General features: G+C 49.1%; 1 protein-coding gene across 2 annotated transcripts in view; it reads left to right on the top strand.

Moving 5' to 3' along the window:
• Positions 1–17061, top strand: part of N4BP1 (NEDD4 binding protein 1) — a 63155-nt gene extending 46094 nt beyond the window's left edge. For both annotated transcript variants that reach the window (XM_061387114.1, XM_061387113.1), the window contains 3 exons: positions 2268–2375; positions 4309–4416; positions 6202–17061. In XM_061387114.1, coding sequence (XP_061243098.1) covers positions 2268–2375; positions 4309–4416; positions 6202–6559 — 574 coding nt within the window. In that variant the 3' untranslated portion in view covers positions 6560–17061. The remainder of the gene's footprint in view (positions 1–2267; positions 2376–4308; positions 4417–6201) is intronic.
• The last annotated feature ends 6609 nt before the right edge of the window (positions 17062–23670 follow it).

Raw genomic sequence — 23670 nt, 5'->3', positions numbered from 1 at the left:
CCACCAGACAGTTCATCAGGCACCTGAATCTACCTCTTAAAAGGACATGCTTGACCCGAGTTTGAGAATTTTAACATTCATAGTCTTTAAGGTTATACTAATACACTCAGAGACATTACCAAAGAAGCTATTGAGTTAAAAAACTTTTTTAATAAAACATGGCTGAGAATCTGTAAGTAAAAAGCCCATATTGAGTTGTAGTCTTTTTAAATACTTCCTAGAAGTAATGTTTGTCTTGTCTTAGTGTGGCAGCCTCAAGAGTGCTTTTTACACTTCCTCTGTCTCCTCCTGGTTATATCTGGCTGGTGACTTAGTCTGTCATTGTGATGCCTGAGCCCTCAGTATTTCTTCCATATAATAGAAGATGGTCTCAGCTGCTCCTCATGTTAAAGGAATAAGCTGCGTTTCTTAGGTTGGTACACTGCTCAGAGAGCAGGTGCTGAGACGAGTGTCTGGGAACTGAAGTGCTGGCCTCCTGCTCTTTACTCTCCTGCCCTCACCCTTTTTCCATCTGACCTCCAGCACTTACAGCTCCCTGGTGCTTTTGCCTCATTGTTCTACCACAGTGCTCCCTCACGTTGAAGACAGTGCTTAGCTTGTAACCCAAGGTAGTGAATGATGGTCAGATGGGTGAGAGATGAAAAGAGGAGCTTGGCAGGGGAAGAGAACTTGGAGTGAACAGACATTCAGCAAAAGGTCCAAAGGGCCTCCTCACTGACAACCCCTTGCCCTTCACCAGGCTGGTATGAGAGAGCAGATCTGGGGAGAATCCGAGATGGCATGAAAGAATGCAGGAGGAAGCACCTGGGGGTAGGGGCGTAGGTGAGAAAGTATTGGGAGATTGGGGTGGAGGGACTACCCTTGCTCCAGAGATTCTGAGCAGGGACCCTGGAGAGCTCACATGAAAAGGCAGGTTGGACTGCCAGGCTCACGAAGCGCCTTCAGATGGTTTTAACGCAGCAGCTTCCTTCTCACACCTACAGAATTTGAATGCATACACAAGTATGTCAACTATGTTTTCACTTAATTTATATGGCTCTCTGGGTTTTTAGCGGATGTGAACATGTGTCCTAATTCACAGTACACGCCCAGAAGCTTTACTGCCTATTTTCGTTAATACTTGTGGACAAACATTACTCCTCACTGTTCGTGCCAATTAGAAATAATTTAAGATACTCATGCTAAATCATATTTACTTATCAAGGTTCCTAAGATTTCTGAAACTAATGAGGCTTTTTTGATCTCCTTTTAAGTACCCCCTACTGATAATAAAAGCAGTTGTTTTGCACCTTTAATTCAGTGATTTCACTTATTTTATTGTTTCATTATCTGCATTGCCTCAGACAAATGTGGTCATCCTGACTAGGGGATGAAACTCATATTGTCCTCACAGATCTCTCATTGAGAGGGTTTGAACATGAATAATCTCGAATAATGAAATAGAATTCTCTGTAATGTTTACTTGTTACACTTTTTGATCACCATATGAAAGTGAAAAGTGAAAGTGAAGTCACTCAGTCGTGTCTGACTCTTTGCGACCCCGTGGACTGTAGCCCACCAAGTTCCTCCGTCCATGGGCTTCTCCAGGAAGGCATACTGGAATGGGTTGCCATTTCCTTCTCCAGGGGATCTTCCCAACCCAGGGATCAAACCCAGGTCTCCCACATTGCAGGTAGACGCTTTAACCTCTGAGCCACCAGGGAAGCCCATATGATCACCATATATCTTCTCATAATTTGCATTTGCATGGATCTATAACTTGGACTAAACCTAATGGCAGTTCTGGACATCTCTTCTTAAGTCAGGGCAGAAAATGTGCATTAGGCTAAAAAAAAAAAAAATGGAAGGCTGACTGTGGCAAGGCTAATCTTAGAACCAAAGTACCATAGCTTAGCAACTGAAAACTGAATAGTGATTTCACAGGCATCAATTCTGATTCATTCCTTCTCTAGTCCTCATGCATTATCATATTACCACTCTACTGATAATACAACTTGTCTAGAAAAATGTATAAATTATGCTTAAGATTATTTTTTAAAAAGATTTTATGAAAACCAGGCCTTCATTTATAATCATTCTAGTAATTTCAGGTGTTCAGTATTTCAAGTTGATGTTCACTTGACAGGGGCTTAACTTTTCTGCATCCCAGCCTTGGTTAAATTGTTTTATTTTTCTGTGAAGAGGAAATGCTTTTGTTTTTTATAGTAAAGCTACTCTGAACCAGGGCTGCCTGCTTGCCTGTTTTAACCACTCTTATATTACCATAGGTTTCTACTACACTTAGCGGACAAAACTGGTGGCATAATTGTAACAAATGATAACTTCAGAGAATTTGTGACCGAGTCAGTCTCCTGGAGAGAAATAATTACAAAAAGGTAATACTTTTTTCTTTGTCTTTGGTCAGAGATGTTTTTTGTTGTTTACTGTTTGTTTTTTGTCCACCTTGGAAGCAGTTCAGGAGACCAAAGGTATCATAAGACTGTGCTTCCAATCCACAGGGTAGCTGGCCCCTGTCAGGAAGCGGGAGGACTGAGCACAGAGCAGCAACACCAGCAAGTGATGTGTGAACGTGCTCTGGTGCCCACAGGTGTCTTCTGTAGACCAGTGTCCCCTGGCAAGAGGCGTATCTTTGTGGTCCAGTTAGCTCTTTTAACTGTGTGATGGAGCAGAAATGACTACCTAGTTTGACCATGGCCTGATGCCGAGGGACACTTGAGCAAGTCATTGGGCCTCCCCCAGGCTTTACTCAACAGTGAAATATGAAGGCTAAGTTTGATAACAGCTGTGATTTCAGCAAGAGGATAGTCCCAAAATCAGTATGCTGACTGGGTTTTCACTTTGGGGAAAGGAAAGAATATTTCTAGTTTTTAATATCTGATACTTTTCTTGAGCATTTTACCATCAAAGTTTAGTCATCTGAATTGAAAGCACATTGAATATCCAAAATAACAAAGTTTTCTGTTTGTGATGACACCCTGAGTGTGTTCAGCTACATTAAGATCAGTGAGCACAGGCTTCCAGGACTTTCTGTAAACAAGCATCATCTGACAAGTACTTACCAAAAACCAGTAGTCTTATGGTAGTGCCAGGGATGAGTCATAAATGCCGGAAATCTAAAAGACATACCTTGAGATTGTGTATAACTGGTATATAACCAGTGTAACTACATACTTACCTGTCTAGGGGGTTTCATGGTTGCCTCTTGTCTGATATTTATGTTTTTTGAATCATTAGAGGGTTTTAGAATATGATACCCAGGTGAAAGTTAGTTACTATATGCATTTGACCCATATGCTGTTAAGAAACTTTGGTGATAGCTGAAGTGAGAATTGGTCTTTGACCTTCTGGGTACAGTTAACAAGCCATTAATCTTCTAGCACATGTTTCTGTTGGATTTGTGCCCTGAGCTCATTGTCAGTATTTATCAGACACTCATCTGTGTATGCATAGAAGGTTTAAGTGCAGTGAAGAATCAGTCACACACCAACCCATTGCCTTCAGAAGTCATAAAGCAAGGCAGAAACCAAGATCCAGGCAGCAAATCAGGCATTTGGACTTTTTTTAAAACATTTTTCTAGACTTGATAAATCATATTCAACTGACCTTCAGTATTTCTTCATACACTAATTCCCTTTTTTAAAAGAACATCAGTAGGTTTGCTCATGAGCTCATTTATTGAAAAATTAAACCTTTGTTGAGCACCCATTGTATCCTAAGGTGACAGTCTTTCCATCTTGTTTTTCAAAGTTATATTGAACATTATATTAGGAAAAGAAGCTGCTTCCCAAGCCCAGATAAAAATCTGAAAGTCTTGGTAAGAAATAAGAGGGCCAGTAGGTAAAAGTTTCTTACTCTGTTGTATTTGTATCCAAAAGAGAAAGTGGTTTCACTGGGGTGTGTTTGGTTTTCTTTGCTTTAGTGGTTAAGTGAAAGTCTCAGTCACGTCCAGCTCTTTGTGACCCCATGCACTATACATATACAGTCCATGGAATTCTCCAGGCCAGAATACTGGAGCGGGTAGCTTTTCCCTTCTCCAGGGGATCTTCCCAGCCCAGGGATCAAACCCAGGTCTCCCACGTTGCAGGCAGATGCTTCACTAGCTGAGCCACAAGGGAAGCCCAAGAATACTGACAGAAGGGAATACTGATAGAAGAACACCCCAAGAAGGGATGGGCAGCCTATCCCTTCTCTAGGGGTCTTCCCGACTCAGGAATTGAACCGGGCTCTCTTGCGTTGCAGATGGATTCGGTTAAGCAGTCTTTTAATTTACTTTTTTCTCCCACACTGTAATTATTCTCCCTGTTGTAGATTGCTCCAGTATACCTTTGTGGGGGACATATTTATGGTTCCTGATGACCCTCTGGGAAGAAGTGGACCTCGATTAGAAGAATTTCTTCGGAAGGAAGTCTTCCTTAGGTATTTGTTTCCTTTTCCAGATTGTCTTGTGTTTACAAATTTGTTTCAGTTGTTTGTGCTTCAAGTGCAAGTGCACTCTCTCCCTGAGTATTATAAATGGTATTTTATTTTAAAAACTAGCCGTAAATTTAGTGCTGGTGAAATACAGGTGGAATGTCTTCCAGAGACCAAATCTTCATTTGTGGTCCATTTGGTTTTAATCCCAGAAGAGAGGATGGAGAGCCAGACTTTCTGTAGGCCAAAGAAGACAGAGCAGATTTTGCTAGTGGTCACTTACTAGTGAATGCTAATTAGGTTCTTTGTGTGTGTGAGAGTATCTTTTTCAGTTCATTTTGCCAAGTCATTTACTTTGAATGTTTTATGCTTATATGAATTTATTTACTATTCAGGAATCACTACCTGGGAAACTGTTGCTATCTACCTCACTGAGTAGAGAAGCAAGTATTCTATGTTTGTCTGAAATTAATTTGGTAGCTCAGGTTTTCTTTCTTGTAGATTGGGGTTTTTTTGTTTGTGTTTAAAGACATGTTTACATTTTCAGAATTCTCAAGAATGGACATTGTCCATTCTTAAGTGGACAGATCGTATTCCCCAGTGATAGGCCTTTTCTCTTTTTAAAAAGTGAAATAAGCTACATTTCTGTGTATTTCTCAGCTGAAAGGGGTGTAAGCTGAAAGAAGTGAGAGACAGCTCCCCCAGTGTTTCAAGACAGTGAGACTTCAGAGCTGATTCTCTCCGTTTATGACAGGGCCTTTGGGGGATTCTGGGTTTGGATTGGAAAGGGCAGGTGGCTCACACAGAAGTGTCTTCAGCACACGAGACTGGCATGATTCCACTCCCAGGTCTTGTGAATCATTTCTCTTTTGAGCCTTTGTGTTGTATTACACACTCCGTTCCCACAGGTCCTGCTTCTCTACCTACCTCCACCAAGAGAATGGCAGCCATTTTAAACACCTGCTGAATGGCCATACATCCTATTTTTTCTTCCAAAGTCTGAACTTGGAAATTCTCTGCTAGGCTTTAAGACCTCAGGCCTGTGTGCAAGCATCAGGGTCCATGGGTCAAACTTAATGGAAGGAGAGTTCTGTCTCCTTCTCCAGCCTCAGCAGCCTGGCAGCAGGGTCAGTCTTGCCTACTCACATAAGACGCATTGAATACAAAGTTAGTCATTGCACCCTCTGCCGCACCGCTCCCCCCCCCCCCGCCCCGCCCCAACGGAGGGACTGAGCTTTTGAAGTTGGGAAAAGTGTTCAGCAGCCCCATTTCTCTACTGCAAGCAGAATCAGGTGGGGGGCTTTTTAATGGTAGAGATGCCCTAGACACACTCATGTGCATTCAAGTTGTGGACACCAACATCTCACTCAGACTTGAAGGGCTGGGGAGGCAGCCTCTCTGCCCAAAGATCCCCATCAGCCTGGCCCCACAGAGAATCTGAATCTGCAAGAGAGTATGGTCCTGCGTCCAGATCTTTTGAAAGCTTCCTGGTACACCCTGGTTCAGAGCCAAGCAGCTGGATGGGGTCAGTCCTCACAGCAGCAGGCCAGGAAATGGAGTGGCTCATAAAGAGCCAGCATTCCCTGTCATGACTGGGCTGGAATTGGTGTTAGCGGCATCCCCACAGGCCTGTCTGTGGGTGGTTGCCCTCCCTGCCATGGCTGCAGTCTTCTCTTGCCTTCAGAGGCCAGGGAGTAGCTCCTTGAGTTTTGGAGTCAGAAGCAGGTATTTTTAGACAGATTTCTTGTTTGTCTCCTAACCTAGCTCACCAGGGCTTGCTTCCATTCACAGAGATATGCAGCCCCTACTCAACGCCCTGCCAAATGTGGGCATGTTTGAACCCAGCTTCAGAGTCCCTGGCGCCCAGGCAGCCAGCACCAGCCACCAGCCTCCGACCCGGATTCAGGGCACCCCACCCAGCCACTGGCTTCCTCAGCAACCCCGCTTCCCACTTTTGCCCAACCTTTCCAACATCCAGCAGAATCTGCCCATGCCAGCACAGAGATCTCCTGCAGAAACCAACGAGCTGAGGGAAGCCCTTCTGAAGATCTTCCCTGACTCGGAGCAAAAACTGAAAATCGACCAGATCTTGGCAGCTCATCCATACATGAAAGACCTGAACGCACTCTCCGCCATGGTATTGGACTGAAGGCTGTTGGGAACTGGGGCTCTGGGCTGAAGACACACACTCAAGCTAGTATCTGCATGTGCCAGCAGGAAGTGACATAATGTGAAAAAACCAATTTCCCAGTGGAAATGCTGTTGTAGTGTATAGGAGAAAAAAAAAACACAGATGTTTTGTGTATAAAAAAAATCTGGGTTTTCAAAACCAGCTTTTTTATATATATACATTATGCTGCTATTACGGATTTAACATTTTCTGTAAAAGGAAAGTCTACATTTTCTGCCTGTTCAGAACTGTTTAATAGCAGTTACTCTTGAGTGCACTTACATTTTTATGTTTTTTAAACTATTTTCCTTAATGCTGAAAATATTGACAAATGGATATGATTAGCCTTTCTTAAAAAAAAAAAAAAAAGTTGCTTTCTTAGGGAAAGCAAGAACTCTTAAAGTATATTTTCTTGAGATGACTATGTCACGTCCACTGACATGACGTGTGCTCACCCTCCTAGCCTCCTCTACCCTCGCCCCTGGAATTAGAGTCCGTGTGAGTTAATTTTGCTCCTCTGGGGTCTTTGATTGGAGCCATTTGTGAGAGTGGACAGGTGATGCCACTAGATGGCACCTTGTGCCTAGCCATCGTTAATGACCAGGGCAGAGCTAGACGCATGGAGTATCCAGCTGGGAGAACCTTGAGAGCCCACGTAGTCCAGCCCTTCCTCCCTTCCCACCTGGCAGAAGAGGGAACTGAGGCTCCAAGTGCCCTCTGTCTGGACGCGCCCAAGTCCACAGCTGTGAACTGGATCCCTCGTGCATGGCTGGGACACGCAGCACTCAGTCCCTGACTGGCTCTAGAAGTCCCATCTCAGCTTCTGAAGATGCTAGTGGGACGTGAGGAAGTTCAGTGAAGAGCGTCATTATTACAGTAGTTTGGTGTCCACAGCCTTGGGAGATGCCCCATGTGAAGTTTGTGCAGCTTTGCCAAAAAACTGATTTTCTATTCTCAAGAATGACCCAAGCCAATAAATAGCATTAGTAGCTTCTGTGGGGGCCCAGAGCCCTGTATTTATTTTTCCTGTGTTAATCTCTTTAGTGTTCTCCTAAGCTGCCCTTCCTATGGGTCTGTCTCAGAATTGATATCTTAGTATTGTGTTTTCAGTGTTGCCTAAATTCTGTGTCAGTGAAAATTCTTTTTCTGGATAATTAACTGTTAACATCTTTCTTGTTCTCTGGACCTTCAAAGGGCTTTGTATTTAATACTTGCTCTTTCCCCAGGCTGCTCATGATCAGTTTCACATCTGCCTTGTAGATCACATCTCTTGTGGCCCCCAGAAACAATTCCAGAGGACTCAGTGCCAGTTCGTTCTTCATGGTGAAGGGACTTAGTTGGCCATGAGCAGACCTGGCTGGCTCCCCCCAGTGCTCCCTCTAGGCACGTATGATCCTGCATCCCTCCAGGGATGAGTCCAGAGTCCTCAGGTGGCCAGATTCGGACTTCAGTCACTTTTTCTCTTGGATGCCTTTAAGATGCATTCTGGTGTGGAGTTGGTCGTCAGCTGGGGGTAGGATACCCAAGTCATCCAGCTGTGCACGTGGAGGACAGAAGGCAACTTCAGTCACAGTCCCTGTGCCTCAGCTTCACAAATGATGGTTTTAAAAAACAACAGCAGAGGTGTGAGGCCTGGGTCCCCCTCACAGTGACTTTACCTTCCAGGTCAAGTGGCCGTGCCAATCCAGCACTGCTGCTGTTCAGAGAAGGACCCGAGGGGCATGCCTTGATTGCCAGGACTTACCCACCGGTCTTCCTGGGAGGGGGGCTGAGGCGCCACTGATGCTGGGTAGAGCTAGCTAGGCCTAGAGGTCAGGAGTTTTCTAGGCTCTAGAAGTGACCTGACCTTTGAATTACATAAGCCTCTGTGATCTTAGTATTGTCTCTGAGAGCTCCACCAGCCCTTTCCTCTTTCTTGGGTGCAGGAAGGAAGAGTGCGGAAGGTAAGTGGGAGGAGTTTCAGAAAAGCATTACTGACTTACCTTGGTAAATTATAACATGAAACAGAATCCACAGTTCTTTCTGAAATCTGTCAAGTATAGTTAAATTTAATATTTTAAAGCTCAATTCTCAAACCATTATTTCAAGAAGTCATGACTTGTTCTCAGACTCCTCTTAATACTAGGCTCAGTGTTGATACTCCCAGTCTACCTCCCCTGGTAGGTTTTTGGAACCACCTTGGGGACTGTCTGTAGCAGTGTTTCCTGTAACTCCTCCAGGTGACTCTGCATCTTGTATTCCATGGCATTCCTGTGAAGCAGGAGGCAGGGCAGAGGGTGCCACCCTCCTTCAGTAGACTCGGAGAAGTTGTCCGGAAAAGAATAAGTAGGCAGTGATGCTGAATGATCTCTGGGCCTACATTCTTCCCCACACCCCAGACTGCCACCTGGGAGCAGAAAGACTGGTTTGGTCTTTCTGTCAAGTAGCCAGTGTTTGAGACCCTACAGTCCAGTGGCTAAAAAAACAGTAAGAAGGCTCGGCCATCCTGGATGAAGGGTCAGCATTGTTCTGGCAGGCTTAGCAGGGTGTGGCTGTCACCAGGGACTCCGCTGACCTGTTGTAGCTTTTGGTGTCAGTGAGAGGAGGGATAATCTTGCTTTATTGCTTAGGCTTATTGTGGCATTTGTGGAATATGATCCACACATAAAATCCATGATGCTCTGAACCCCCACCCCCACTGAGTCTCATGCCCTTCCCCCCACCATGGCAAATGGCACTGGGCCCCCTGGAGTTGGGCCTTGGCACCACTCCCACCTCAGGCCCAGCCTGCCTCCCACACATGTCTGAGACACAGCCTTCCTTAAGGAATTTCTCCCCACCTCTACCTCCCCAGCAACCCTCTACGTCCCCACCTGTCCTCTTCCATCCTGTGTCCCTTAGCCCATCTCCTCTCATCTCCCAGCTATAGTTTGTTTGGTTAGTTACTCTGACTACCCCATTTCTTCGTTATCTACCTCTCTCATTATTCCCTACATATTTCACATCCTGAGATTAAAACAACCTGATTTCCCTAAGGATCTCTGTTCATTGCTACCTTCCTTCCCCTTCCCACTTTTCACTTCTGTGTCTGCAAACTTGGCCTCCACCCCATCACATGGGATGAATCGAGGGAAGTCATTGGAGACCAGTCAGTTTCCAAATTCGGAAACCTTTTCCCAATCCTGAATCTGCATGTCCACATTCAGTAACCATAGCATGACGTTGTTGACCCTTCAGTTCAGTTCAGTCGCTCAGTCCTGTCTGATTCTTTGCGACCCCATGAATCGCAGCACACCAGGCCTCCCTGTCCATCACCAACTCCCAGAGTTCATTCAAACTCATGTCCATCGAGTCGGTGATGCCCTCCAGCCATCTCATCCTCTGTCGTCCCCTTCTCCTCCTGCCCCCAATCCCTTCTAGCATCAGGGTCTTTTCCAATGAGTCAACTCTTCGTATGAGGTGGCCAAAGTACTGGAGTATCAGCTTTAGCATCATTCCTTCCAAAGAACACCCAGGACTGATCTCCTTTAGAATGGACTGGTTGGATCTCCTTGCAGTCCAAGGGATTCTCAAGAGTCTTCTCCAACACCACAGTTCAAAAGCATCAATTCTTCGGTGCTCAGCTTTCTTTACAGTCCAACTCTCACATCCATACATGACCACAGGAAAAACCATGCCCTTGACTAGATGGACCTTTGTTGGCAAAGTAATGTCTCTGCTTTTGAATATGCTATCTAGGTTGGTCATCAGTTTCCTTCCAAGGAGTAGTTCAGTTCAGTCACTCAGTCGTGTCCGACTCTTTGCATCTGTTGACCCTTACTTTCCCTATTTTCTGAGATTTCCCTCACTCCTAAACAGTCTTCATTCCTTTTCCTTCTTTTACCTAAAGGCCAGTTCAGCAGAAAGACCAGCTCAATAGGTGGTTTCCAAACTTCAGACCAGCTATGGGACGCATGATGGGGAGGGCAGTTCTTAATACAGATGACTGGGCACTACCCAGAGGTTTATTTAGTAGCTCTGGTGCAAAGCGTGGAAATCTGCCATTTCAGCAAATTCCCTGGATGGTTCCCACACAGGTGGTCCATGGACCACATTTTGAGACACACTCACCCTTAGAGATCAGCACACTTCCTTGACTTGAACCGCCCCCTCTTTGCTGAAGTGACTCCCAGCTCCAGCCCTGCCCCTTATGAGTGCATATTTAGGTCTACCTAGAAGCCCTGAGACATCCCCAGACCCATTGCCCCCCAGACCCTCTGCCTGCATCTGTTCTCTTGTCTTTTCCCACCCACTCTGCCACAAGGTCCCCGCATCCACCGTTGTCCCTTTTTGGCCATTGCCCCCCACCCCGCATCTTGTGCTTACGGCCTCCCTGTGGGCATCAGCCTCTGACCTGTCAGCCCACCTCACAGCTTTCCCGCCTCTAACTACCCCCTTGAGACTGCACAGCTGCTAGATTTATCTTCTGAAGATACGCTTCTGCACACCCCTGTTCTTGCAGTGACCAGTGGCTCTCTTGACCAGAGTATCAAGTTTAGACCTTCCTGAGCTTAGTATCCTTGGCAGTCTACCTCCCAGTCGTACATGATGGCCCACTCTGTATAGCCCATCTATCCACTCACTGCAGCCGCACAATTTCCTCAGTTACCTGTGGGCTCCCACTCCGAGTGAATCTCTTCTCTGCTAAAAATGCCCTTTCTCCCAGATGGCTTCCCCCTCAAAGGCCCGGCCCTGGGTCCTCTGTACCCTTGCCTAAAGCTTCTGAGCAGAAGCAGCCTCATGGTGTCTTGTGACCCCACAGCACTTGTCTTGCTTTCGGCACTTGCCGCTCTGGTTGGTGTCGCTGCGGCTGATTGTGTGCTCTGTCTTACCTCTCTTTCTAGACTGTGAGCTCCTCGTGGGCAGGGCTTTCTGTGTTCACTCTCTGTGTTTCCCACGGCACCTAGCGCAGTGCCTTGCACTTAATAGGTGCTCAATAAAGTCTGCTAATTGAACTGGAGGATGGTGCCTTCTTGACAGCGGCATCTAGCAGCCAGCAAGGCCTTCAAGTATCAGATTCTCTGCAGTTGCTCCCTGGAACCCACTACTCTTCATTTTTCCTTCTTGTCAAGTCTCTAACACCACCAGGTCCGGGAATGGGCACCTGCCCCCGGCTGAGCCAAGCAGTGTGCTCTGACTTGCTGCCCACACGGTGGCCAATCTAGGCCAGTCAGAGTACGCCTTGTGATTGCCCCCTCTGGTGGTGGGGGCTAAGATGTGTCATGCTCAGATCTGATGTAGGCTGTTTTCTGCCCTGGGTGGGAGGCAGGGTGGAGAGAAGCGGAAGCATGACAGTGTGATTCCTGTTGTCATGGAAACATGATGGCACTCACACTCTTCCCCAGAAGCCTGTTACCCTGACACGCTTCACTTTTTCTTTATGTTGGGTTTATATCCCTTGAAATCAAAGACTCTTAAGTGAAATACATATCAGTGTCCGTACACTTGGCAGATTAAATAAGGGAGGCTCATCACATCTTTAGGGAGATCCCAAAGACCAGTGCTCCCCAGGTGGCTCAGTGGTAAAGAATCCACTTGCCAAGCAGGACACCCGGGTTTGATCGTGTGTTGGGAAGACACCCTGGAGGAGGAAATGGCCACCCACTCCAATATTCTTGCCTGGAAAATTCCATGGATATAGGAACCTGGCGGGCAACCGTCCATGGGGGTCACAGAGTCAGACACAACTGAGCGACTGACCACACACAGCAAGACCAGTGCATCGGTGCTGCAGAAGTGTCCCCCTGGTCAGTTTTCAAGGAATCTCAGGAGACTCCACCCCCACACTCAACACAGACTGGCTCCTCCAGGGCATCTTCATCCTCTTGGGTTGTGTCTCACAAACGCCTTCATGTAGATTTCCTTGTTCTGTCCCCTATCTGGACAGAGGCCAGGCCAGCTGCTTGGGAGTTAGGCCTTCCACATTCTGCCATGCCCTCACTGGTAAGACAGCCGTGACAGGGCCAGCCCTGCTAGTCCAGGGCTGCCACGAGGAAGAAACGGGCCTAGAGCAGCGCCTGACAGAACCACCTCAGTGACAGTCACGACCGGTTCTGCCCCGCAGCCCGGCGGACACTTCACACCCTGTAGGCCATCCCAGAGGCAGAGACCTTGTCTTCCGGATGCTGAATGTTCTCTGTTCTTGCCAACTCATCCTGAGTGTGGTCCAGACCCTCCTCAGGGCCGCAGAGGTCCTGCTGTCCCCCGGGCAGGACGTCAGTCCTCTGATAACGCTCGATGCCCTTGAGTGCCTGGTGGGGTCTCGGCAGGGAGGGACCCAGGAGGATGCCAGCAGAACTACTGCTTGGCCACAGAGTGAGGGAGCGCTGATCCCCTGGCTGACACAGCCCCTCCAGGTTGCTTCCTGACTCATCCGCCCCTCCCACACTCCTTTGAAGTCTCCATCTTGGAGGCGTGTGTGTGTGTGTGTGTGCGCGCGTGCATGCGTGTGTGTGTGTGTGTCCGTCCAGGATGCAGGACTTGAATTCCTGCAGGCCATTTCAGTCTCATCTGTGTGTCTCAAAGCATGTGTGTGTATGCCCAGGATGCAGGACTTGAATTCCTACAGGCCATTTCACCTCCCCAAGAGGCAGACTCCGCCAAGGTGACTTGGCCACCAGAATGGCACCTGAGATGGACTGCCTCCCTCCATCCAGTGACCAGAGTAGAGGGCTTGTGACCTGGGTCAAGGTGGTCAGCCCGCTGGCCAGAGGGAGGCTGTGGAAGGAAGCTGCCTCCCCCATTCCTGAGACATGGGGCCCGTGTCCAGCCTGGTTCCTGTGGGAGGTGCTGGGAACACATTGTTGTTTTTTGTTTTTTTTTTAAGTTGACCAGCACTGTAGAAGCGCTGTCTGGAGTACGCCTCTGTGTGCGTCATACCCTCCTTTCTTTTCCTTTACGGGGACGCAGAGCAGTAGAATGACCTTTGATGGTTTTTGAAACTGAAAGCAGCCTTTTTTATAGCTCGGGTTCCAGTCTCGTGTCATATGTGGTTCCAGGGCTGGTGACAGTCATTGGGGAAACGGAACCTGGGCAGGCAGGGGGTTTGCCCAGAAACTGGTCATCAGCGCGCAGAGTAAGCCCTGGAGCTGCAGCACCCGAGCCCCAGGGCTTCTGGAATCACCCCCCTGCCACCTCCTCCCACAAGACTCCGCGCCGCAGACGGTGGCCTCTGGGGCTTTCCTTCCCACTCCCTCCACTGGTCCCCAGCAAGCCCGACTTGGCCTCGAAGCCTGAAACCCAGTCTGGGGTCAGGCCTGGGCAGGCCCTGCCCTCTCCCCTCGCGGCTCTCAGAGAGAGGGGGAGGGGGCCTTCCCTGAAAAGAATGCGCTTGTCTGCCCGCCTGTCTGGCTCCGGGATCAGTCTAGGGTTTCAGCCACCAAAAAAGGCTGCAGGAAGGAGAGGGCCTCCTGCGGCTGGCCGGGAGAAGCTGCGGACACTGGATCACACGACCTCCCAGACCAGAGGGTCCCTCGACGGCGACAGCAGGTCCCACCCCCACCTTGCAGCCCCTTCCCACTGAGGTGGTCAGGGCCCTGCCGCTTACTCCCATTTTAAGGCTAAGGAACCTGAGGCCCAGTGGTAAGTGGTGGGTGGAGGGCTGGAACCCCAGCACCAAATCCTCTGCTCTGCTTGCCAGCCCCTCTCCCCTGTCCCCCAGCTGTCCCAAGCAGCCGCTGCGTGCCTGGGGCAGTGCTGGGGGAGGGGAGGAGGCCAGAAGGGCCCTTTCCAAAGTACCCCGTGCTCCCCCAGCCCTAGCAGTGAAGGTGTGTGGGCCCTGCTCTGGCCCTTCTTGCTGTGTGATCTAGAGGGAGTTACTCACCCTCTCAGATGAGGCCAGTCCCCTCATCTCTGAATGAAAGTGAGGGCGCCACCCTCACAATGGGTGGTTTTCAATCCTGATGTGCATCAGAGCCACCTGGAGGAAGGGCCATAAATACGCTGGCGCCCAGGCCTCACCCGGACTGGGGAGATCAGTGAACGGAAGCCCAGGGATCCCAGCGAGCCCCTGACTGAGAACCGACATCCCATGAAGAGTTGGTCCCACCAGGATGAAATCCCAAGACAAGGGCCTGGCCCCTGACAGTCCTTCCCTTTCCTGACACCCACCTTCCTTACCTCATGTGGCTCCAGCAAGGGCTCATCCTCAACGTCTCATCCAACTTCAGGTATTTTACAAATCCTCGTTCCCGCAGAGGCAACACTCGGAGCAGGAGAGCAGAGGGAGCAGGGGGATGGGGCCCTCTCTCCTGTGACCAGTGGCTGGAGCTGGCTTGGCCATTTCTCCCACCACCAGCTCAGCTGTGTGTCCTCGCTTCCCGGCTCTACTTAAACCTGGGGACGGTTTTGAACGAGGACAGAGTGGAGCTCCTGGTGACCTCCTAGCACATCGGCCTCTTTTCTACCAAGCAAGGGGCTTCCTGCCACCCGTTACCCACCCTGTAGACCCCTGTCACTGCTCCACACGTGCTGACAGGGCCTTGGAGCCCAGCGGGGTCAGTGCATGCCTTGAAGACAGGAGGAGTCCGCCACATGAAGACCTCCTATTTCAACAAGCAGAGGCTAGCGGGCTTGGGCTCCAGCAGCCCCCAGCCACTAGGTGAAGCAAGCTTTCATCCAGATCTAGTCTGCTGCCCCGCTGGGAGAGGTGGTGTCTTCCTTCAGAGTGTTTCTAGTCGTCTGACACTTCCAGCTTTCTTGGCCCAGGGCCTGAACATGAGCACTGAGCATCACCAGCAGATGGAAGTTGTGCTGTGTGGGGACAGTGGAAGGTGACTGGCTGATGGCATAAGCCAGCTGGTGTGAAGAGGCCCTCATCTGCCACAGCGCTGGTGGCATCAGGGGGCTTCCTGCCTCGGAAGTCTCAGCACCCAGCTCGAAGCCGTCTGCCGCTGCCACCTGAGAATTACTGTCAGGATTACTGTCCCAGCTTCACCCACCTTGGGGCCTCCATATCCGCCATCACTGTCAAGGTGACTCCCAGGAAAGTCTGAGGCCTGGGGTTGAGAGCCCTCCCAACAGGAAGTGACTTGACGACATGAGCCTCGACCCTCTCCCTTCCCCACGGCCCCATCCAGACTGAACCCAGACCCCATTTGTCTGGTCTTTCCAGGTGTCCTTCACAGTCCCACCCACAGCTGTTCACCATCTTCCTACTTGGGTGGGTCTCTACAGCTCCCCAGTGGGGCAGGCAAGAATGATTCCCCTATCCTACAGATGTGAAAACGGAGGCAGGGCTGTTCTGAGACAAGACCTGCAGGGCCCAGACTTGAACCCTTGTGTCCACACGCCTGTGAATAACTGTCCAGTGAATGACTGTCCAGTGAATGACTCCGGAAGCCACAGTGGGGTGTCCATGCATCCACTCACTGATGTCAGTCTCTAGTCCCTTCTGAGTACGATTTTTCTGCTGGGATGGGCAATGATAGGGGGCTGACCGCCTACCTGGGCGAGGAGACCAGAGACAGAAGTGTGAGTGTGGTGGATGGGGGTCAGCCTGGTGGAGGGGGTGGGGCTGTGGATGGAGAGCGCTCAGGGCAGGGGAACAGCAGCTAGAGAGGAAGACCATAGGGGAGGCTGGAGATGTCAGGGAAGAGGGCTTGATTTGTCCTAAGGGATGTGTTCTGCCTTCTTATTTCTCTGAATTTGGGGCCAGCTAGGGTACACAGTCCACTCTTTGGAAAAGCCTTTCCCAAGCCTGTTCCCGCACCTTGCAGACATCCCTTGCCCCAGCCTTTCCTGGCTCTTGGAACGGAAAGTTGGTATAGGTTTCTGGCTGACCCAGCTCTGCTCCTGCGGTGGGTAGAGAGGGTCACTGGAGATGGGCTCCACCCAAGGAATCCCCACTGGGCTCCCAGGAGACACCCCGGGAGCCCCACCTGTTAGCAGCATGTGGTGGCCTTTCACCAAATGGTCACGCCTAGATCTTCCCCCAAGATGGCTGGGCAGCAACACCTCGAGCCCTCCATTTGTCGCTTCCCTGAAGAGCGGGGACCGAGGGCTGTTTTGTCCAGTCGCCTGTGACCGCAGAGTTGCAGGGCCTTCCCTGGTATAAGAAAGGCACTTTGGCTCCTCTCTGGGAAAAGGGCAATTTGGCTTTTCTAGGGGCAGAGATTTGTTCCTAATCACGACAGTGTATAACCTCCCTAACTCCTGCATGCCTTGGTTTTGGTCATCTCCACTTTGCAAGATAATGCCTGTTGTCTGCCTTATATTAATCAAACAGACTTAATTCCTTTGTCCTTTATTTAAACTTTTTGTTTTAACCAAATTCATTTGTTTATTAAGTTATTGGGTTTTTATTATGTGCCAAGCAGCATGTTTTGCTAAATTCAGTATAATTCATGAGGGAAATAAAAAGCTCAAGAAAGAGATCACTGTAATTCATAAAGCAGTTTCATTGCAAAATTTGCAAACCAAGTGATTTCAGATAAGCTTTTGTTAATAAAATATTTTAAATCTGATTTTTTTCATGTTGAAACTTTATTATTTCTTTTAAATGAAGCTAACATTTATTGGTTTAACTCAGGCCTTGTTTTTGTTTGTTTTTTTTTCTTTTTTCTTTTTTAACTGTTTGAAGTGTGGTTGACATATAGATAAGCACACAAGTCATAAACAGGCAGTTTGCTGAGTGTTCCCAAACCCATCATACCATGCCACCAGCATCCAGACAAAAAACAGAACATGTGAGCTCCCAGGAGCCCCCAGTGCCCTCCCCATCCCACCAAGGTAACCACAACCTTGACTTCCAATGGGCCTTAAGAAGGCATCACCCTCTTCCTTCTGTACAGGATAGACCAGGACCCTTAAAAAGAAGGGGAGAGAAAGAGCAGAAAGGCGGCTTCCAGGATTCCTGTGCACTCTCGTGCCCTGGAGCTGGTTGGGGCCCCATGGACTCTGGGGCTTTTCCAGCCAGCTGAGCTCAGGAGTACCCAGGAGTCCCCTCTGGCAAGTGAATCTACAGAAAAACACTTGTCCATTGCTTTCCAAGAAAAAGCACTTTTTTCTTGTTTTTAAAAATTGTATGAGGTCTTCAGAATCACATGCCCAATTGGTGTGGACCAGAGAAAAGTAGCAAAGTTTCATTTTTTTAAAAGCTGGAACATTCAAGGAAGAGCCATCCAGCTGGCTTGCATTCCAGGACATTTTTTCAGCACCCTGCCTTCCGTCACCCTTCTCTGAAGGCAGGGCGCCCCTCGCCTGCCTGTCGTCCTGCCCTTGGTAATTGCAACCAGCTGTCCAGAGTGGAAATTCACACTTCCAGGTCCATGCAGGCTGCTCTCTGGGTGTCTATGAAGGCGGAAGTCCCCTGCCACCCCCAAGCCCATCTCCTCTCAGGTCAAGGAACTCCACCACCACCACCACCACCACCAGTTCTGGTTCCAGCATTTCTGTGAACTCCCTTGGGCTTGTCCCTTTGCCTCTTGGAGTATCAATATCCCCAGATGTAAAACAAGTGAGCCCCCACCCTGCTACTGGACTGGTCTTCTGTGAGACAGACCCATGGAAGTAAGATTGCTGCAAGATTTGGGAGGGATAGTTCTCCAGGCATCAGCTCCATGCCCACTCTTCCAGGAAGTCTCCCAGGAAGGCCCCTGTCCCTCAGCACATTGGCGTCTGGCAGCTAGTCCTGTGTACTCAGCAGGTCCTACATGCACTGCAGGGAGAGCACACCTGTGCACAAGGCGGTATGGCGTCTGTCCTGCTGGAGCTGTGACTTGGGTCTCTTACCTGGCTGCATCTCCCATTACTCCTTCTGGGTGAGTATTATGTGAGTAGTAGGCCGGAGCTTGAGCTTGCAATTCTATTCATATATTTCTCTCAAGAAACCTGGTTCCAAGAACAGATGCGCTCAACCTGGCTGAAAATAGGAGCAAATTTTTCAGGAGCTACCAGTCCCAGGCAGCGCTAGTGGTAAAGAACCCACATGCCAGTGCAGGAGATTAAGGAGACCTGGGTTTGACCCCTGGGTCCAGAAGATCCTCTGGAGGAGAACATGGCAACCCACTCTAGTATTCTTGCCTGGAGAATCCCATGGACAGAGAAAGAGGAGCCTGGAGGGCTACAGTGCATAGCTTTGCAAAGAGCTGGATATGACTGAAGCGACTTAGCATGTAAACATCAGTCCAGTTCTGGCTCTTCCAGGTCTCACCAGGCTTCCTTGGACAAACTTCACCCCTCCCCCACTTCAGGGTGAGCGGTGGGGAGCTGACCTCTGAAAACTCGTCCAGCTCTGATCTTTGCTGATTCTTGGGATCTGTTTTTCTCGTCCAGAGAACAGGAGGCCAAGAGCAGAAAGAATAAACTGAGACTTCTTTAGAAAGCAAGCAGAAGTTTCTTAAAAGTTAGATCAATGTCTACCTTATGGTCCAGCAATTCCACTTCCAGGTATTTACTGAAGAGAGTGAACACATATGTCCACAAAAAGGCTTGTATAAGAACATCTATAGCAGCCTTATTCCTAATCACCCAAACAGGAAGCAGTTCAAGCGTCCAAGAGGTGACATGACAAACCAGTTGTGGAACATCCAGACGATGGAATATTACTCAGCAGATACTCAGACAATACCATTCTGGCTGTACAGGTGATGCAGCAGGATGTATGAATCCCACAGTCATTACACTGAGTGAGAAAAGCCAGATGGAGTGTACATGCTGCATGAATTACATATAGAAAGTTCTAGAACAGGCAAAACTACTCTATGGGAGTAGCAATCAGAAAGTAGTGGTGAAGGGAAGCCCTGAGGGAACTTTCTGGGGCAATGGAACTCTTTTTTTTTTTTTAAATATTAATATTTATTTGGCCGCACCAGATCTTAGTTATGGCATGCAGGATCTGACCAGGGATGGAACCTGGGCCTCCTGTATTGGGAGCTTGGAGTCTAAGCCACTGGACCACCAGGGAAGTCCCCTGGAACTGTTTTATGTCTTGTTTTGAGTGGTGGGTATATAGGTGTATACTACTGTCAAAACACTGACTGAACAATTAAGATTTTTACGTTTTAATGTACATAAATATTGCCTTAATTTAAAAATTAATTAAAACAGGAAAAGAAAAGAAGGAAAAGCAGCTAAAACCTTTAGGTCAGGCAGGGAGGCTGCAGGCTGGGAGTCCAGTTTGTCTTGTTAGAAGTTAACAGTTTGCAGGCTGGAGACACGAGGATCCTGGTGGGCCATTTTCACAGGCACAGTGTCATCAAGTGAGACCAAGAGGGTGGGAGTGCAGGGGAAGCAGGGACGTGAGGAGCAGCTTAAAGTTTCATTAGCTACAGCCCAGGAGAAGGGCTAATCTGTCCTTGAATTGGACGTTCACTGAGCTCTCCCCATGCAGACACCATGGCAGGCACTGAAGGTACAGCAGTGACCAGAAGACGTGGTCCCTGCCCTCTGGGAGCTCTGTGAGAGAGAGACCTTGAGCTGCGTGAATCATACCAACAAGCCCCTCAGCCCTGGACCGAGGACTGAGAAAGCACAGGGAACTCCCAGATCACCAGCCTGGAGTCCTCCCCCTGTTCAGGTCCAGAAGAGTCACTCAGGAACCCTGAGTTTAGAGCTGAGTTCTGAACGACTGCAAGATATTAACCAGATGCAGAGTACTGAAGAGGGCATCTTTCCCCAAAGCCAGAACTTAACGCAGGAACCACAGACCCCAGGGCCGAAGGGGTCAGGCGGGCAGCAGCACTGCTGGAGCGGAGCATTGGACAAAGCAGCGGCGACCGTTGCCGTGCGGCAGTTGTTGCAGGCCTGGTGTGGTCCCATCTTCCTATTTTTGTGTTTCAAGAAAACCTAGAAATCTGGAGTTTTTTCAATGTAAACTCAAATCAGTTTTCAACTCTTGTCACATTTTAAAATCACTTTTATAGATTTATCACTTCTATAAATCACTTCAGAGCAGCTGCAATCAAACTTCCAGCAGGATTTTTTTGGTAAAAAATTTGCAAACTGAGTTTAAAACTTATGTTGAAAAGCAAAAGAACCTAGAATATCCAAAAACAATCTTGGAAAAGAACAACCAAGTTGGAAGAATCTCACTACCTGATTTCCAGATTTAGTAGAAATCTACAGTCTCAGGACATTATGTTTCTGGCCAAAGGACAGATGTGTAGATCAGTGGAATAGAAGAGTGTCCAGAACTAGACTGACACAAATATGATCAACAGATTTTGGACAAAAGTTCAAACAGAATTCAATGAAGAAAGGATCAAGTTTTCATTAAATGATATGACAGTGTGACAGATGGAGTCTTAGGTGGCCCCTCATGACTCCTGCCTTCTTGTGTTCACACCTTTGTGTAAACCCCTCCTCTTGAGTGTAGGTGGGACCTGTGACTTGCTTCTAACCAATGGAATATGGCAAAGTGATGGGATGTCATTCCCATGGCTACATCATGTTGTATGAGGTTCCATCTTGCTGCCCACTTGCTCCAGAGGCTCTCCCTGATGACTTGATGGAGTAGGCAGCTGTGTTTGGAAAGCCTGCAAAGCAAGGAACTGCAGGAGAGAGACTTCTAGGAACTAGGTGGCCTCTAGGAGCTGAAAGTCACCAGCAAGATGAATTCCCCCAACAATTTGGATGAGCTTGGAAGCATATTCTTTCCAGTCAAGCCTCCAGATGAGAACATAGCCCAACGAGACCCTACGATGACCCAGCTAAGTTGAGCTCAGACTCCTGACCCGCAGAAACTGTGAGATAATAAATAAATGTGTTTTGTTTTAAGCCTCTAAATTTGTGATAATTTATGATGCAACACAGAAAATCCATAAGCCAAAAAATAAAACCTCTGGACTTCCCTGGTGGTCCAGTGGTTAAAAATCTACCTGCCAATGCTGAAGACATGGGTTCCATCCCTGGTCTGGGAAGATCCAGCATGTCTGGGAATAGCTAAGCCCGTGACCATAACTACTGAGGCCACACGCTGCAACTGCTGAAGCCGTGTGCCTAGAACCTGTGCTCTGCAACAAGAGAAACCACCACAGTGAGAAGCTCTCACACAACAAAGAGTAGCCCCTGCTCCCCGCAACCAGAGAAAGCCCATGCAGCAACAATGATAAATGAATTTTTAAAAATAAAACCTCTACCTAAATCTCATATCATATACAAAAATCAACTCTCAATGCAAAAGCATAAAACTTCCAGATAAAACAAACACTGAACACTGGCCAGACAGTGGACAAGGTAGGAGCCACGGGGCAGGACAGAGGCAGTGATGGAGGGAAGTGCAGTTGTGACCCACTAGGACTCAAGGTCCAGAGCTGCCCAGGTGTCACGTGAATAGCAGCAGCTTCAGCCCTGGGATCTCTCTGGGGGCATCTCTGGTCTCCTCTTGCTCCCAGCTGCCCAGTCCTACTGCTTTCTCTAATCTAGTCCAAATCTGATCGGTTTCGCTAACACCACCCCGACAGGTCAGAGTTCTTTGCCGCGTCGTAGGTGACTGACCAACCTATGGATGCACAGTCCTGGCTCAGTGCCACCCTAGTTCTTTCAGTTTCCACCCCTGAGCTCAGCCAACCACTGCCACCTCCCAGTGGGGTCGCGGGAGGGACACTGGATGATGCAGATGCTGTGACTGTCTCATTAGAAAGACACATTTCTGTGCTTAAGTCCCTTTGTGCCATGGTTCTGAGGTTCCCTGGAGAGGGACACAGACCAGGGATCCCATGGTCCTCTGGTGCCCCCCCATGCCCTTACTCCTGCTGCGCTGCAAGCTCAGGCGAGCTGCAGCTGCTGTGGAAGCCCCACTGAAAAGGCTGGGAAGCGACCCAGAGACAGGTGTTAGAAGCTGGGGCGGGGGTGGTGCAGAAAGCTACCCGGGAAGGGCAGGGCCATCCCTTTCTAAGAAGATGCTCTGGGGAAATAGGCTGCCCTGAGTCACCACTGCCAGCCGGCTCCCAGGGGCCTCTGGGCGGAGTGAATTCAGCAGCACATCTGTGTGCAAGAGCGATGCAGGGCCCAGGAGAGGGGAGGACTCAAGTAACTGAAGAGAACCGGCTCATGAGCCAAGCAAGTGTCACCATTTGTGGAGGGAAGAGCAAAAGGTCCTATGGAACCAAAGGTAGGTAGAGGGTGCTGGGCTCCCCATTTAAGAGGGGCTGAGTTTTACACCGCTTTGGGTAATCTACCCAGATCAGTCCCTGACACAGCCCCGCAACAAACACCCTCCTGTGTTTTTTCATTCATGGCCAAACCCCCTAGGGTTCTCAGAACACTCTGCCTCCCTCTCTCCCAGGCTGGTGATTCAGTCAAGTCTGTATAAGCACAGCCTTGAAAGAACAGAATAGAAGGATTAGCTGGCTTCCTGATGGGCAGTGGGTGGCAGCAGGGTGGGGTGGGGACCATGACTCCTCCTCGAATGTCCAAAGGACACAAAAGCTGTCGCAACGATCACAAAAAGTAAATCTGAGTTTGTTTTTTCCTGTGGCCTTCATCAAGCTAGGAAAGGAGAAGAAAGAAAACGGGGACTATGCAGGAGAAGGGGTCACTGTGCTCTCCCTGGCCCTAAACAAGATGTCAGGCAGGCATCCAACCATTCGGAAGACCTTGGAGGTAAGAGATGGGGCAGAAACCTCTGAGGACAGATGGAGGCAAAGGCCTGTGACTCCCAGACCTCCTGCGATGCTGTTGTTGCTTGTCATGAGATGCAGGTTGCCATGGTGATGGGGGGATGCAAGGTCCAACCGAGGAGAGGAGACTGGGAAAAGGTCTCAAGGGAAGATGCTGGGGGAGGCTATTTTCTTGTTGTGTACCCCACAATGGTCTGAGGACTTTACCCGGCCTCCCCTTAGTGTTGACCAGGGGCCACTGGGTGCATGAACCATCCTGTGACAAGCGACAAGGGTGATCCAAAATATAAGGGACTCCATGGTGGGAGGCTTCCTGGAGGAGACACATGTGGGTTGGGCCAGGCTCTAACAGCCATGGGCTGTGGGAGCGTGCAGAGGGACAGAGCACTCCAGGGTGAGGGGGCACCAAGGCCCCTGCAGGAATCAGCAAGTTGTGTGCAGTGCCCTGGGAAGAGACCAAAGGATCCTCAGCCATGAGGGGGAGCTGCCAAGAGGACCAGAGCCTAAGTCCCT

This window comes from Bos javanicus, chromosome 18 (assembly GCF_032452875.1).
Source record: "Bos javanicus breed banteng chromosome 18, ARS-OSU_banteng_1.0, whole genome shotgun sequence".
Taxonomy (NCBI): Eukaryota; Metazoa; Chordata; class Mammalia; order Artiodactyla; family Bovidae; genus Bos; species Bos javanicus.
The sequence above is the reverse complement of the archived record's forward strand: the minus strand, read 5'-3'. Positions and strand labels throughout refer to the sequence as shown.